This window comes from Phaethon aethereus (genome assembly GCF_964289735.1).
Source record: "Phaethon aethereus genome assembly, chromosome: 30".
Lineage (NCBI taxonomy): Eukaryota > Metazoa > Chordata > Aves > Phaethontiformes > Phaethontidae > Phaethon > Phaethon aethereus.
This window is the reverse complement of record NC_138606.1, coordinates 610,959-627,576: the sequence shown is the minus strand read 5'-3', so window position 1 is coordinate 627,576 and position 16,618 is coordinate 610,959. Positions and strand designations below refer to the sequence as shown.

Below are 16,618 nucleotides of genomic sequence, written 5' to 3'. Positions count from 1 at the left end.
GTCAGCATAATGCCCAGAAGTGGTCAAAACCATAAATTTAAGGTCAGAAATCAAGAAGGGAATGATGAAAGAGCAGAAGTCATAATTATGCTGTTTCTTGAATCAAAACCACACTTGCCTCTTCTAATTCATTTTGTAGTCTGATCCTTGCACCTCAAAAGGTTGTTTTGGAAATGGAGGAGGTTCCTAAAACGATGACAAAGATGACAGAAGATATAGAACAACTGCTGTATGAGAAACACTTAACATGCCAGCGTCGTGGAGAGGGGTTTATAGCTCACTGTCCCCTCCCGTACAACTAGAAGGCATCACGTGAAGTCCGCAGACAGCAGGTTCAGAATAAATGAGATGGTTCCACACTCAGTGTGTAGTTAATTTGTGAAACTCATTGCACCCGGATGATCTGGATGCTAAAATTGTACATAGGTTCAAAAAGGGACTGGGCAAATTCAGACAAGAAATGTCTGTCAAGAGTTACCTAACAAAGATACCAAAGATACTTTTGGCTGAGGAAGTCACCTGAAGGCTGGGGAACATATTTTGAGGAAGTATTGCTGTATTGTTACTGTATTTTTGTGCACTTAGTGTTAGCTTCTGTCAGAAACAGATTACTGGGTTGGTTTTCTGGCTCCTACGGACACTTTTTTTTTTTTTTTTTTTATTCCTAAGTGCTGTGGTAGCTCAGGAGCCCCAGTGGCCCTTTCTCTGCTTCCTAAGAGCTCCTAAGGAAATTCTCAGATGTAAAGCAGTTGAAAGATCCTGGTGGTACATTCTTGCCTTTTTGTGCAACTTGGCCTACATCAAGCACATGATCACCTTGGAACCAAGAAATGTCAGTTTGAAGTCACCTGTTACTAATCTGCCAAAACTTTATTTAAAAAGCTTGCGTGGGAACATCTAATCACAGTGCATAATCCAATGTGCACGGGGGAATCTTTTTTTATAATCAGTTTTTGTAAATCACTAATATGTTCCACTTTAAACTCATTTTAGTCAACAAAATGTTTAAACTTGTAAAGTTTACTTTAAAATGTAGGTGGTCTTGGCCTTGGCAGTTTTGAAGCATGCCTTATTACAGAAGAGCTAGCTTATGGATGTACGGGGGTCCAAACTGCCATTGAGGCAAACTCCCTAGGGGTAAGTTCTGTCTTTTTTTTTACCTCCTTTAAACTAGAGTCTATGCCTTTTGTAAAGATGGATTAATGGTCTAAACATTTTCTTGCAGCAAATGCCAGTAATCATTGCAGGAAATGAGCAGCAGCAGAAAAAATACTTAGGAAGAATGACAGAGGAACCAATGATGTGTGTAAGTATAGCTTAGGAACACTGTAGAATGTTCCTAAATCATATTAATCAGTTTTGTTTGTTTGTTTAAAACACTGATATCTACTCACAACTTAGCCTGTTTTGGTTTTTAAACAAACAGTGGTATTTACTGAAAGACAAGGAATATTGAAGTAGATGTATTCAATAAGCAGAGAAGATATTACCTGGAAAGCCATCCTGAGTCACTCACTGAAAATTTAATACCTTTTAATTCACTTTCAAGAGAAGGCATAGGAGTTTAAGAAAAAATGCAAGGTTTATATGAGCACAAACACAACTCAGGTGGGCATTAAACTTCATTTCTGAATTTTAAATATTATCTGAGTAGTACTTGTATACATAGAAAGAAGTAAAGATTCATGTGCAATGCATTAAAATCTAAACTAAGCTTCATAAAATGAAGACCACAGTTACTCTGTGGTCCTACTTTCAGATTTTAAAGATCCTCAGCTTTCATATCAGAGTTTGTGAAGCATAAGGAAGTGATGACCTATTAATTAAAAGTTACAGGATGGTTCTGTTTATCATTAAAAGACAACTTTAAGTATTATTATGGATTTATAAGGAAAATTAACCCTACATGTTTGGATTCTTGCTCAGACAGTTGTTGGGGGGGGGGTTTAATGTAATATTTTGAGGGTTTCCATGCAGTTCACATAAAACTTTTATAGATCAGTTTGGTGCACATAATTCTGCAATAATTTGTGGTTGCTTAAAGGTAGAACTTTTATTCATCAAGATTTTGCATTTTATTTTCTTTTAGGCTTACTGCGTAACAGAGCCTGGAGCAGGCTCTGATGTGGCTGGTATAAAAACAAAGGCTGAGAAGAAAGGAGATGAATATGTTATTAATGGCCAGAAGATGTGGATCACAAATGGTGGGAAAGCAAACTGGTGTGTTGACTTTTGACTTCTTCTCCGTCACTCCTTTCCAGTTTATTTTTAGAAGGGACAAGAAAAAAGGGTTGTTAACTTATTGATAGATTTATTATATTGTGCAAACACACATAAAAAGATGTAACGTTACCTAAAGAAGTATCTGATCGTGAATTGTGAGGATAAACTGACTCCCCTCTTCTTTGTTTCACACTAGGTATTTTTTGTTAGCTCGTACCAATCCGGATCCAAAAGCTCCTGCAAGCAAAGCTTTTACTGGATTCATTGTGGAAGCAAATAGCCCTGGAATCCAAATTGGAAGAAAGGTGAACGGTGTTATCTTTGATGTGACAAGGCAGGCATTACTATTCACTTCTAAACTAGTAATGCAACAAATTGCCGTTAAAGAAAAAAGACTGTTAAGCAACTGAACATTTTCATATGCCTGTACAATGATCTTTTCATTTTCACAGCATATAGAAACTATTCATAAAACATAGTAATTATAATGTTATTAATTCACATAAGGAATTATTTGGAATGGTCTAAAGTAAGATGACTTTGCACAGCTGCAAAATAATCTTTGAGAACCGTTTAATTGATAAGTGCCAATAAATATGAAGTAGCATGCCTTGCAAGTGTAAGAAGCAAGGTGGACAACTTTAGCCACAAACACCCACTGTGCTTTAATGTTAGCTACTCCTGCGCCAGGAACTGGCCTCGGAGATGCTGGTGCTAGTTCTCTTTTGGGGGGCGCGGAGCAGAAGAAGGAAGAAAACAAAGAAAGTACTATTTGTAGTAGCAGGCACATTTGACATTGGGAAAGGAATTGGAAAACTTGAACATCTCGTTTGTTTGTTTGTAGTACACGTGTGTTTTACTTCTGCCTGCATTTTAAGTTCTTTACTCCTTCCTCTCCCATCTCAAAGGATATAATTGAACTAGAAGAAGACAAATGAGTGATTAGAGCTACAGAATTAATTTCACATATGGAGAAAGTAAACTGCCCAGCTTTGACACATTAAGGGCATGCCGGTCTGTAAATGCAGAATTAGTATTTGTTGTGTATATGTTGATTTTTAGATAAAACTGAAGTGTTGCGGGGGTAAGCTTTATGCTTTGAGTAAACTAAAGAATGAAAACATATTGTACTTTGGAAGAATCCAATTCAGTTGCACCTCTGTAAACTTCCCTTTTCAGGAAATGAATATGGGTCAGCGCTGCTCTGATACAAGAGGTATTGTCTTTGAAGATGTGAGAGTCCCAAAAGAAAATGTATTAATAGCTGAGGGAGCTGGCTTTAAAATCGCAATGGGAGCTTTTGATAAGACCAGACCACCTGTAAGTTACTTAAAATATACTTAAAATAAAATAAAAAAACAGAAACAAGTTACTTAAAAAATATAATAGAAATATCTGGTTTTCATTCTGTGGTGTATTTAATTCAGGTAGCAGCTGGTGCTGTTGGGTTAGCAAAAAGAGCACTCGATGAAGCTACTAAATATGCTTTGGAGAGAAAAACCTTTGGGAAACCAATTGTTGAAGTAAGTTAAATATATAAAAATAAATACATCAAAAAGCTATGTTTTCATACCAGAAACACTGCTACTGAATTTTCAAGTTTGTTCCTTGATATTTAGGGGGTATGATTTATTATATCTCTGCCATTGCTTGGGTTTTCAAGTATATAGGTCAGCACTAAGTAAATCCAGCTATGCAGTAACTCCTGGGATTCTTCAATAACTTATCGATGATAATAGTAAAATCACAAAGAAAACTCCACCCAAACCCCTGAAATTCATGTACTCTCAGGACATACTTAAGTTCTTCAATTCTAATGAGCAGGTATTTCCAGGGAAGGTAAAAATCTCCCTGAGGTATGTGAAACAAGACTCACAGTATTAACACTAATAGACTACATTGCCAATCACAGTGCTTACCATGCTTACAGGAATATCAATAAACATCAAACTAAATACAGATCTCATAAAAAGTAAATGACAACATAATTCAATACTTAATTCCTGTGACTAAGTGGATTTTAGAATTAAAAACTCAAAAGTCTAATTTGACATTGAGTTATGAAAGCCTGATCCAAATTCTGTAGAACTCCTCAAGTACAATTTCCTGAGTGTGTTGAATTCACAAATTAAGACGACTATATTCTTCTTGGTTGTCACAGAATTGTAAGCAGGCAATGTTAACCTAGTTTATGTCATCATTCGTAGCACCAAGCGGTGTCTTTCATGCTCGCTGAAATGGCAATGAAAGTGGAACTGGCTAGGATGGCTTACCAGAGAGCTGCGTGGGAAGTCGATGCTGGTCGCAGGAATACCTACTATGCTTCCATTGCAAAGGCGTTCGCTGGTGATGTTGCAAACCAAGTAGCTACGGACGCAGTGCAGATTTTTGGAGGAAATGGATTTAATACTGAATATCCTGTAGAAAAACTAATGAGAGATGCTAAAATCTACCAGGTGAGTAAAAGAGGGAATGTGATCTTTACAGTAATTCATATTTTTATGTAAAATAAACTAATGGCTACTTATTTGAAATCATGATGCACACATATGAAAAAAGTTTTGAGGATAAGAGCAATAATCCTTCCATTTAAAGAAAGGGCATTCAAATCAGGCAAATTCTTGCATACAAAACTCATTGCATTAGATCAACAACTTAACCTACACGAAAGAAATAAATTTAGTGGTGTGGTTTTGTTTTTCTGATGTGGTAACTCTGAAATTCCTGGACTCTTCATTTTGAAGCTTTTGAACTCTTAGAAAAAAAAACACTGTAGAAAACACAGGTCAAAATACCAGTGCTTGCTTTGATATTCTGTAAGTAGAGGTGGTTTCTGTATAATGCTGTCCTCTTCATCGCCTCTTGCTGTGCTCTAAACCTTCTCTCTGCAACTTTGGTATCATAAGCTGGACAGATTACTTCAGTTAAGATATCACCAGCACCGAGTATCATGGATTAATTATCTTGCGTATGTTGTATTAACAGAAGTGTGGCACAACCTGGAGTGATTAGCCTTTTTTAACCACCACCCCTGCCCATCCCCCTGGCTCATATTTACTCATGTTTAGCCTATAGTGACCCGTAATCCCCAGATCTTTTTCTGCAGTATTATTACTAAGAAATAATTGCATGGCATAATTCTTCTCTTAGCATATACTATGCTACAGTTCTTTATTCAGCAAGAATGATTTAATTATGTGTAGGAAAACCAGTAATCTTTATCTTTTCACCTCTTTCTGACATTAATAATGACTAGATAAAACATATCAAAATAGATGATACCAAGAAGTGCATGTGGACCATGATCTGTAAGGCTAGTTATAGCAGCTGTCATTCTTAAGATTCTAGGTTGAAATTTCTCTTACTTTTCATTTTAAAGTCAGCTGCATTCTCACTAGCCAAGATTTTTTCTCTAAGGATAGAAAACTGCGGCTTCAGGATCTGAAGGTCCTTAGTACTAATTGCACTTGTGCAAGTGAGGAAATGAATGAGGAATTGAACTTTGTTATGATTGGGCTTTTTTCCTGTCAGGTTCCATGTGTTTCTAGAGAAAGAGAGTGGGAGTGTTAGAAGTTCATTTGAAAATTGAGACTGATTTTACAGGATCGCAGTTATTTAGATTTTCCGTTATGCTGATGCATCACGAATGCATGGCTAGCCTATTATTTTTTAAACTGTTCAAATTAATCAGATTTAGTATAACATTTTTTTGTGTTTTTCTGCTCCCTTTCATCCCCAAAAGAATACAGGAAAGGCTTTTCTCTTTATGGTTACTTCATCCAAGTCTCTTGATTACACTCATCTATATTACTGCCCAATTCCAGATGGCATGCTTTTGGCCATATGTTTCATGTACAGAAACTTTGTTTTCCACCTGTTCTTTTCTTCCACATTTTTGATATTTCTCAATATGACACAATTCTGCTACTGTGTTTACTGGTGACATTCTTACATGTCCACGCTTTGCTCTGTGTTTCTGTCTGGCTACAAACCTAGACCACTGTGATAGACACTCCTAACTTAAGTTTCTCAAATGCAGAAAACTTCCCTTTAATTGTCAATGATTCTTGAAACTGCTCCCATTGACTTACAAACCAAAACCTTTCTCGTCGTTACTTAAGACGACTGTTGATTTTGATGTCTTTATTCTTCAGTTTCACGTCTGCCTTCATCAGCAAGTAGTTTAGTGCAGCAGGAGCAGATCAGGAGATGGCAGGAAGAGCTGCTGAGGCCCCTGCACCTACTGTACGCCGTGTGGGGAGGCCGAGTTCACAGCAGGCCTGTTTGGACTGCACGTCCCCACTACGCATGTCGTTGTAAGGGTCCAGCTACAGGCTTGGACCATCATGTCTTCGTTAGGGTTTGGAGGGTACTGGTGCATGCGGAGAGGAGAGCTTCCAATTCAGTTTACTCCAGAGGGCACTGAGTATTCACAAAGCAAAATCTGCTCGGTGAACTGGGCCGGTATGGGGCTAGCAGCAGTCAGAGAATTCACTTTGAGAATGAACAATTTCCTCTGAACCAAAACACTAATGCTTTTATTTTTTAAAAGCTTTACAAAGTTCTTGGGAAGATTATCCCTATTTTATGACTACAGAGAAAGTGAATTTGCATGCCTTTGAGCAATTTGCTAAAGTAAGTTTTGCCAGAACGGGGAGCTGAAACACTTAAACCCCTAAACTATGTTGCCCTCGAATCCCGTTGCACTGTACCTGTGCAGTACATGGCCGCCTTTCTGCATTACACCTACATATGCGTTTTCTTGTGTATCTCTGACTTTGCTGACAGTAAGACAAATAGAACAGAGGGAGGATGCAGAATGTTTCTAGGGGGAAATGTAAGAATACATGGTTAAAAAAAAAGAAGAAAAATTAAATACCGTGTTGAAGAGACTACTAGCTAAGAGGGAGTGGTGGAAATAAATGGATGAAAAGGAACAAAAGGCTAGTCAAAGCACACAGGTCACCTCCTCCCTTCCACCCACTGTTTTAAAACCTACTTTGTAAAACCTAAATTATGTGTTTTCTTCCCCAGATAAGATATTTTCCCCATCCTTCTTCACCCACTATGTCTGTTAATTTCATGACAACCTTGTTGAGTTTTGATAAGAGCATCTGAAAGAACATGACGGTTTCTCAATATCTTGTATGGGATTTACTGCGTTTAGCCCACTCCAGTTACTCAAGTCACACTGGAATTTTTTCAGTTTTCTCTGTCTTTCTGCACATCCTAATCCACATTGGATTAGTGTTGTGAAGGTTTACAAGCAATCAGCTAACATTATTTTAATTCTTCTTTTCAGATTTATGAGGGAACTGCTCAGATTCAAAGGATGATCATAGCTCGTGAACATGTTGGCAAATACAAGGCTTAAAGAAATGTATCAAGCACATCTGGCACTGCTGTGGTGTTCTGTGTTCTCATGGAAGAGGATTTTAGTGCATTTCTTAATACAGTTAGATAGGTGTGGAAAAAAAACCCTTTTACTTCAAAATCTTTTAATTGCATACATGATTAAGCACTGCCTATGTACTCCCCATCCATCCTCTCACTTCATTCCTTCTGACTAACAAACTTTGTGTTTTCTAAACATTTCTGAATCCCAAAGTGATTGTTTGTTATCTTTCCCACTCACTCTCTTTCACTCAAATCTTTGGCTTTTGGTGGGAGAAGAGGTAAACACCTTGCCTGTAAAATTTATATGGTCAAAAAAGTGAACAAAATTCAGGGTTTGTTTTTCTTTTTTGTCTGTGAAGGCATTCAGTATGTAACAAGGAATTGGATTTTAAGTGTTTCTGTATTGATTACAACGATACAGATTTGCTCCCGCTGTTTTATCACTGGAGTTTGGGTGGATATCAAATTAATAAATCTCAGGGAAATTTAAAAAAGCTATTCTGCTTCCTCAGGAATACCATGTTGCAGTACATAGTCTCTAGATGACCACTTGCCAATATGCTAACACTGTGGTTTCGCGGCCTTTAGAAACTTGCATCTTTTAAAAAAATTTGAAAGTGAATACATACTGACTTCTGGATCTTTCAGAAACACAGTTGCATCAATTACAACACAGCTGTTATTCTTCTCAAACAGTGGCTGGATTACTACTTGCAGATTATATATATTTTACATGCATCCATGACTCAGTATGAACAAAAACTAGGTTTCGTTTCATAGGGCTTCTTTTCAGTGACTTAACCATCTTATTCACCTGAATCCAGCAGAGACAGACATTGTCATTCACTGCATTCATCTCTGTGCCTCAAAGAAATCCATAACATTTATGAAGAAACTACTTGTTTTCTTGCACCTTAAGCAAGACTTCTTTATCAATGAATGTTAAGTACAGCTCTTGAGAAATACAGGTACGTGTTTTTATCATAATGGGGAAGAAAGTAGTATGGTCATTTAATTTTAAACGTGTTTTCATATTAACCGATCCCATGTGAAAGAACCTGTAGGAAATTGCCTTATTTTCAACACTGTTCTAAACTTGGATATTGCCCCAAAAGCACAAATACAGTAAGGGGCAAGAAATGAGAACCTCACGACACAATGTTTTTTCACTGTAAAATTGGATGATCAAAATGTTACTTCTGAGAGTCATTGCTGCAGTCTAATAAAAAGCTATTTATAAGCAGAGAGGTGTGGTTGCTTTTATTTACTTCGCTTGTCACGTCATTTAAATTGTATTTCAGGTAAGTTGTCCAGTGTCTGAAGTAGGTTACAGCTGTGCTGCAGTTCTCACTACGCCACAGCTCCCAGCAGCTGAACAGCCCTCCCAGCTCAGCGTTGGCAAGGCCTGTGTTGCTGCTGTCTGCACGTGTGTCTGTCTTAAGCATTTAGATACTATCCAGTAGTAACAGAAAATCAGCTTCAGCGAGCGTGGCCTCTTTCACTACTCCACTTCCTAGGCAAGTAAATATTCAATTAGGATGACTCAAGTGAAAGTGTGTAGCTTTTCCTTAAGAATGACTTGCAGAATCACATTTCTTTCAAATCCACTATATTTAAACCCATTATTCCTTTCCATCAGTATATATACTTAACTGTACCTGCAGCAAGAACAGCTGAGGAGGAATTTTTTGAGATTTTTTTTAACCTTGGATAGGCTCTTCTTTCAGCACTGGCACAATGCACCTTTCCCCAGACTTCCTGGGGAAATCACTCTGCACTGGAGTGCTGTGTCTAGTGCTGGGATCCCCATGTCCAAGGCATGGACGTACTGGAGAGAGTCCGGGGATGGGCCACAACGATGGCGAACGCTCTGGAGCATGAGGCTGAGACAGCTGGGACTGTTCAGCTTGTTGAAGGCTCAGGGGGTTCTTCTCAATGTGCATGCACACCTCATGGGATGGGAAGCAGAAGGAGCCAGGCACTCCTCAGTACTGCCCACCAACAGGGCAAGAGGCAATAGGCACAAATTAAAACACATGAAATCCCACCTGAACACAAGATAACATAATTTTAAACACCGGCACAGATTGCTCAGATAGGCTGTGGAGTCTCCATCCTTGGAGACAGTCAAAACCCAACTGCACACGTTCCAAGGACACTGGCTCTGGGTGGCCCTGCTGGAGAAGGGGGCCTGGACTAGATGAGCTCCAGAGGTCCCTTCCCACCTGAACCCTTCTGTGAATTCATTTGCAGCTGCTCACCAAAACACCTTTGCTTCACTACGGTCCCTGTCACCCACTACTGAATGTAGCGGTGCGAATCCCATCCCCAGGTATGAAGTCTGCATTGCTTAATGAATCATAGAATCGTAGAATGGTTTGGGTTGGAAGGGACCTTTCAAGGCCATCTAGTCCAACCCCCATGCAATGAGCAGGGACATCTTCAACCAGAGCAGGTTGCTCAGAGCCCCATCCAACCTGACCTGGAATGTTCGCAGGGATGGGGCATCGACTACCTCTCTGGGCAACCTGGGCCAGGGTTTCACCACCCTCAGTGTGAAAAATTTTCTCCTTAGATCTAGTCTGAATCTGCCCTCTTTTAGTTTAAAAACACTACCCCCTGTCCTTAATGGCTATAAGCCGCCATCTTATTTACCTGCGGGAAGATCAATACTGTGACATGCTGGACAAGTACTTGCTGTATTTAAAAAAGTACCCACCCACTCCCACCAAAATCCGTCAAAAAACCCAAAGCACCGCCATAATCCCTCATACCCTCAGCCAGACACACCCACACCGGGAAGAAAAAAAAAAAAAAAAAAAGCTTATTTTCAATTGCTCTATAGTAGCCAACATTATACATATTTTTTCTTGCATAGCCTCAAAATGGTGTTCCTGCCCGCCAACGGTAACGGCTGTCATACTCCAACGTTGGTAATTAACAGCGCAATCACACTAACCAGCTTTAGTTAGGAAGAAAAAGGGTTTATTTCGGAGGCGAAACGCAGCTACCCCCACCTGCTCCGGAGCTCAGCTCTAGACCCAGATCCTCCGCAGAGGCCCTACGGCACAGATCCCGCTTCGGCGCGGGGTCCTCCCTGCCGCACGGCGTCCCGCCTGACGCCGGACCCCGCGCGGCCGCAGAACTGCGTCCGTCGGCCAGCGCGGGTCAGGCGAATGAATGGACAACTATAGAGGGGTCCTGCGGGGAGGTACCTCTGGCCCCGCCCCGCAGCAGGACGTTCTTTCCGGCGCGGGTGGCGATAGAGGTGGACGCTGCTACCGCGTGCGCGGGAGGGCCCGGCCTGGGGCGGCCGGTGTGTGCGGCCCGCGGGCGGTGCGGGGGTTTCGCTCCGGTTGCAGCAGAGCACTGGGACCCGGCGGTGCGGCTGACCCCGCCCGGGCCGCGCCTGGCGGCGGGAGGGCCTGGGGACGCGCCCGTGGGGGGGGTCCCGGAGCCTGCTGCAGGGTCTCGGCCTCAACCTGGTCGGGGCGGTCGGTTGGCGAATCAGTGGTTTGCCTCGGCCTCGTCGGGACGTTTCCTCTGCACCCTTTCCCCGGGGAGAGAGGTGGGAATGCACCCGCGGTCGGGTGGGCAGAGAAAGGTCTGTGTCCGAACAGGGCCGAATTACCTCCTGGCACGGCAACCCCCGAGCTGACACCGCATCTGATGTTTTGTTGATGCTTTTTAAAGGTGACACCGCGACAGGATGCGATCCGAAAACCTGGTGCCCAAGCACGTTACTTGTATAAGCTCGTATGGGACAAGGGAAGGTGGCTGTGTAAGTATCGACTTATTTCAGCACAGCTGTGCTTTCATTAAGAGCAACAACCCTCACACCCTTGTTGAGAGGCAGGGTTTTTTTTCTGAGAGCTATAACACTCAGTGTATCTCTAGTCCCCTCTCATGGAAGAAATACATTAATGGAGTTACAAATATATAAGGTGGTGTCCTGTGTTAGGAAGAAAGCGTGTTCCATTTGAAACCCTTGGGTAGGGCAGGTGGAGGTTGCCGCCTTGGGTCAGTGATGAGTGTTGGCATGTATTATCTGATCTAAAGTTGATGTCTATCACCACTTTAGCTCTAGAATTACTCTGAGACCCAGGAAACTCCAGTTTCTTTTGGCTGCGACCTTGAGCTTTTTCCAAACTGTGGCATCAAATTACTGTCACAAACCTTAGCCCAGTGTAAGGAGAAGGGGGCACAGTTTTTTCTTCCATTTTCATGTTAGAGAGGTATCATTCCCGGCTTCATACTGGCTGTTACTGGGAGATGCTTTCACGTTAACTGAATGCAGCTGTAGATACCCGAAGCTGAACAGTGTCAGCAAGTCCTGATGTAGAGGTTTGGTGGTAAACTTAACATGCATGTCTTCATGAGCATGCGTGTTCTTGGCTCGCCACCACCGTTGAGTCGCACCTACACGTTCAGAATGCCTGAAGGGTCATGTCACACCTTCCTTTGATCGCAGTGAACAGTCAGGTGTTCAGATTTGTTTTTTAGGGAGCGCGCTACGGTTATAGATCTTTTCTGCTGGGGTTCATCGTATTGTTTCTGAAGTGCAATAAAAGCTCAAGTGAAGGAGCGTGATGCAGCAGAAAAGGGTGGGTGTTTTATGACTTTCATTTTCTGGATTTCTTAAGAAAAGACTTGCGTCAGTTTGACCCCAAGATTACATTGTTATAGAACTTGTGGCCAGGTTCAACTTCGAATGTTGCCTTGGGGTATTAACTGCTCGGAGTGTGTTAGGAGAGGTCTGTTGGTGTGGACATGCCCAGCAGCGGCTCACCTGCAGGTGTGGCTTCTTTTGCTTTAGCTTCCAGGAGTGTGTATGCCAGAGAAAACTTGCAGCTCTAGTCAGTCTTGCTCTAAAACCAACAGTGGTTTGTGTTTCTGCTCACATGTCTGAGAGCACCATGAGTGACTTGGGCAGGCCAAGAGTTGTGCCCCAGTATTCCTGAGAGTCCGCACCGCTGCGTTTATCCTTTAGGGCACTACAGGTAAAGTTTAAGGTCTCACAGCTCTTTGCAGGTTGCACTGTTGGAGTTTATTTGGACATAGATCTGGATATATACACCAGCTGGAAGGAAGCTGTTTTCTTTCATACACAGCAAACACACAGATCACTGGAGTTGTAATGTGCACTTGTCGACTGTTGAGGAGATTATCCGTGGGAAGGAAATGGAAACTTTGCAGGGGCACTTTTTAGTTAGGGTATTTTTTGTTCAGTGTAAAACCCGGGTTTTTAGCATTTTGTTCCTGTTTTCAGTGGTGATTTGAATGTATGTTTCTTGTTGTGAAAAAATGATGTTTATTTCTTCCCTCCCCCCCTGCATTCTAGGAGAAACAGCTGCGAGGTTCTCCTGCGCTGCAGCAGTCCTGGCCCTTCTGGTAAGTCCCATATCCTCGCTTTCACAAGTACCGACTCTTGTCATTAGCAGTGCTGAAGCTTCTGCAGTAGGGAGCTTGGTTAGGCTGCACAGTGCATTAGTTCGTGTTCTGCCTTGCAGGGAAAACTGGATGCTCTTGATGTGGGGAAGGCAGTAGGGTTTGTTTTTTCCTGTATGCGCTTGGATGGAGGATTTGGTTCTGAGTCGCGTGCAGGACGGGTGAGTCTTTCTTCTTGTGGGAGTGTTTTAATTAGCCAGCATCATGTACTGCCTACAGAAGTTTCTTTCCAACATCTGTGTCATGCAGCGTTACCCAGTGCTCTGGGGACAGCCAGGCTCTTGGTGTTAAGGCTCTTTGGTAGAATGAGAAGTGGCCACCGGCTTGTAGTTATACTTGGAGCTGTATTATTCTAGGTGGACTTCATCAGTCAGCGTAGCTTTATTGCTACACAGAATTCCCTAGCAATGAGCATGGCTTTCCTACTGCCTAAATTTTCTGTTCCTGAGGCATTTCAGTCACGTGGCTCCTCTGCAGATCTGGTCAAATGCTTAATAGTTAGTGCGCGATCATAACACAGACTCTGACTTTAAAAAGTCCACGAGTCCCTAGCTCGGTCCTGGGAGGAGGAGGAGCAGCGGAGGTGGTGTCACAGTGCTTTAGCCGATGGTGAGGGTGTTCCCCCTTCCGGCGCTGTCGTGGTGCAAGGCGTCCCCTGTGTTGCACGGGGTACTGGTCACAGATCCCTCAGTAGTGCCTGTTGATGTACCTCCCTTGTTTGCCAAGTGCCCGTCCCGTAGTTAAAGTAAAGGAACAAATAGGTAGACAGATCTGAGAAGCCCGGTAGAGACTCGGGAGGTTATAATTTGGGGACGAGCTGGGAAAAAACCCCCAACCCAGACGGGTATTAAGTAATCCCAGTTAGGCAGCCTTCCTTCTCGCCACCCTAGAAAGGTCTGGAAAGCCCCTGTAAAGAAGTCCCTGTCATTTGGGAAGTTGGCAGGTCACTGCCCTGTTTAGAGGTGAAGAGGGGGCACTGCCAGACTTAAAGCATTTCCCCATCTCTGTAATTTTGCTACTTGCTTGTTAAAAGTCATGACATAGCGAGTCAGATGGCAGGTTTTCATGCCAGAAGAAGGTCTTCCCCTCAGCAAGCCAATTTAAAAGAATACATCTCTACCTTGGCGTTCCTTCCAGATAGGCTGTTTATCGCTATCCATCTGATTTTCATCACTAGAGGCATACTTGATCTTGTGTCCCTTTTTGACCTTTGTACGCGCCCGCCTGGCAGGTTAGAAGTGCAATCAGTTTTCCCTCTGGCTACAGATACATCTTGGTACTTCCCTAGAGTAGGTGGAGTCCCTTGTGTCAGAGTGACACCAGGCGATAGGTGCGCGAGTCGTGGCAGCGTACGCTCAGCTTGCATGCTTAGGCTTGTGCTTGGCGTTGCACTGATGCCTTTGCTATTTTGTTCCAGTAACAGGGTTTTGGGGTGGTCTGGCAACAAAAACCAACCAAGCAAAATCCAGCTGGGAAGTTCAGAAGGGGACTGACGTATAGCGATTAATTTGAGAAAATATAATGAGACTTTTCTGTTATCACAAGTACAAAATAGTAGGACAGCAATGTTGTAAGATACGTGAATATTGCAAATCTGTTATTTGGGAAGTTGGCAGATCACTGCCCTGTTTAGAGGTGAAGAGGAGGCACTGCCAGACTTAAAGCATGTCTTGGGTCAGTGATGAGTGTTGGCATGTATTATCTGATCTAATGTTGATGTATATCACCACTATAGCTCTAGAATTACTCTGAGACCCAGGAAACTCCTCTTTTTTCCAGCTGTGACCTTTGAGTTGATTCAAAGAAATTCAAATTTAAGAAATTCAAACTTAATAACAACAAAGTGTTATTAAGCAGACATCTTTATTACAGCGCCGTATGCATGGGAGATATCTCTCCTAACATGCATACCTAGTGTTACTAGCATCGTATAGAGTACATACATTCATATTCATTGCAATTGTTTAGCATATTCATGACGTTTCTGAGAAATGTTTAACATGCTCAAATATCCCTGATGCATGCGCTGTTAAATGAGTTGGTGGTCCTCTGGTGGGTTTTTGCAGTACTTGGTCCCATTAACTTGTCTGTCCTCCAGAGAAACTCTTTTCTAACCTACTTGCTTAGCTTGTATCTTAACATTGTACTGGTTCTTATCAGTTCCTGCCAGTTACTTGATTAAGATTAAAGAAGTTCTCCACAGTAGTTTCTCGTACACAATCCTGGCACACAAAAGGAAATTTACAAAACTCACATTTGATTGATTTTACATATTAAAACTTTCTTCTTTGTCTCAGACCTTTGTTTCCGAGTTACACAAAGGCAACGTTAATCTAATGAGAAAGTAGAACACATTATAAACTCAAATCTCTCATTTGAGATGCATACTTATTTTGCATCACATGTACAGGATTGGATATCTGCTTTGAGAATTTTCTGTATTTACTCTGCTCAACTATGCTTGGTTTTTCAATATCAACCTATTTCTGTAATTTTGGATGTATTGTGTCACAGGATTACTGGCTGCAACAGACCGGTTGCATCAAATAAATGTTGACTTGCTGGGTTAGTGGCTTTGTGAACATTAGGTACCTTCTGAAGGACTCAGTGGGTGACCAGAGAATGTATTATATGGTTGCTTTTCATAGGATCATAGAATCTTTGAGTTGGAAGAGACCTTTAAGGTCATCTATTCCAACCCTGCTGCAAAGAGCAGGGACATCATCAACTAGATCAGGTTGCTCAGAGCCCCGTCCAACCTGATGGGTTGTGTTTCCAGGTGTCGTGGTTTAGCCCCAGCTGGCAACCAAGCACCACGCAGCCGCTCGCTCACTCTCCCTCCCCCAGTGGGATGGGGGAGAGAACCAGGAAAAACCTCGTGGGTTGAGACAAACACGGCCCAATAGGACAGAAAGAAAGAAGGGAACAACAATGATAATACCAACAAAGGAACGCACAAGAACAAGTGAGGCCCAACACAGAAATCGCTCACCCACCCCGTGATCGACAGCCCGTCCCCAAGCAGCGATTTCCGCCCCCCTGGCCAACTCCAGTTTATGTACTGGGCATGACGTCGGATGGTAGGGAATATCTCTTTGGCCAGTCTGGGTCAGCTGTCCCGGCTGTGTCCCCTCCCAGCTCCCCGTGCACCCCCAGCCTGCTCGCTGGCAGGCCAGCATAAGAAGCTGGACTGTCCTTGACTGCTCAGCAACAACCCAAAACATCAGCACATTATCAACAGTTCCTCATCCCAAATCCAAAACACAGTCTCACACTGGCTTCTGTGAAGAAAACCAGCTCTATCCTGGCTGAAACCAGGACACCAGGGAAAGGGTGTCTACTACTCTCTGGGCAACCTGTGCCAGTGTTTCACCACCCTCATTGTGAAAAATTTCTTCCTTATATGTAGTCAAAATCTACCCTCTTCTAGTTTAAAACCATTACCCCTTGTCCTGTCTCAACAGATCCTGTTAAAAAGTCTGTCCCCATCTTTTTTATCAGCCCCTTTCAGCCCTGGCAGCTGCAGGAAGGTCTCCCTGGAGCCTTCTCT

The 16,618-nt window shown here is 42.4% G+C and overlaps 1 protein-coding gene across 1 annotated transcript; it reads left to right on the top strand.

The window, feature by feature from the left end:
* Positions 1-1,250: 1,250 nt before the first annotated feature.
* LOC309414652 (medium-chain specific acyl-CoA dehydrogenase, mitochondrial-like) lies at positions 1,251-7,597 on the top strand (the record flags this gene model as incomplete). The annotated part of the gene is given in 8 exon segments (XM_082012010.1): positions 1,251-1,274; positions 1,277-1,306; positions 2,090-2,220; positions 2,420-2,528; positions 3,403-3,543; positions 3,651-3,746; positions 4,431-4,679; positions 7,526-7,597. Coding segments are annotated over 8 exon segments (852 nt in total).
* Between the last annotated feature and the right edge of the window lie 9,021 nt (positions 7,598-16,618).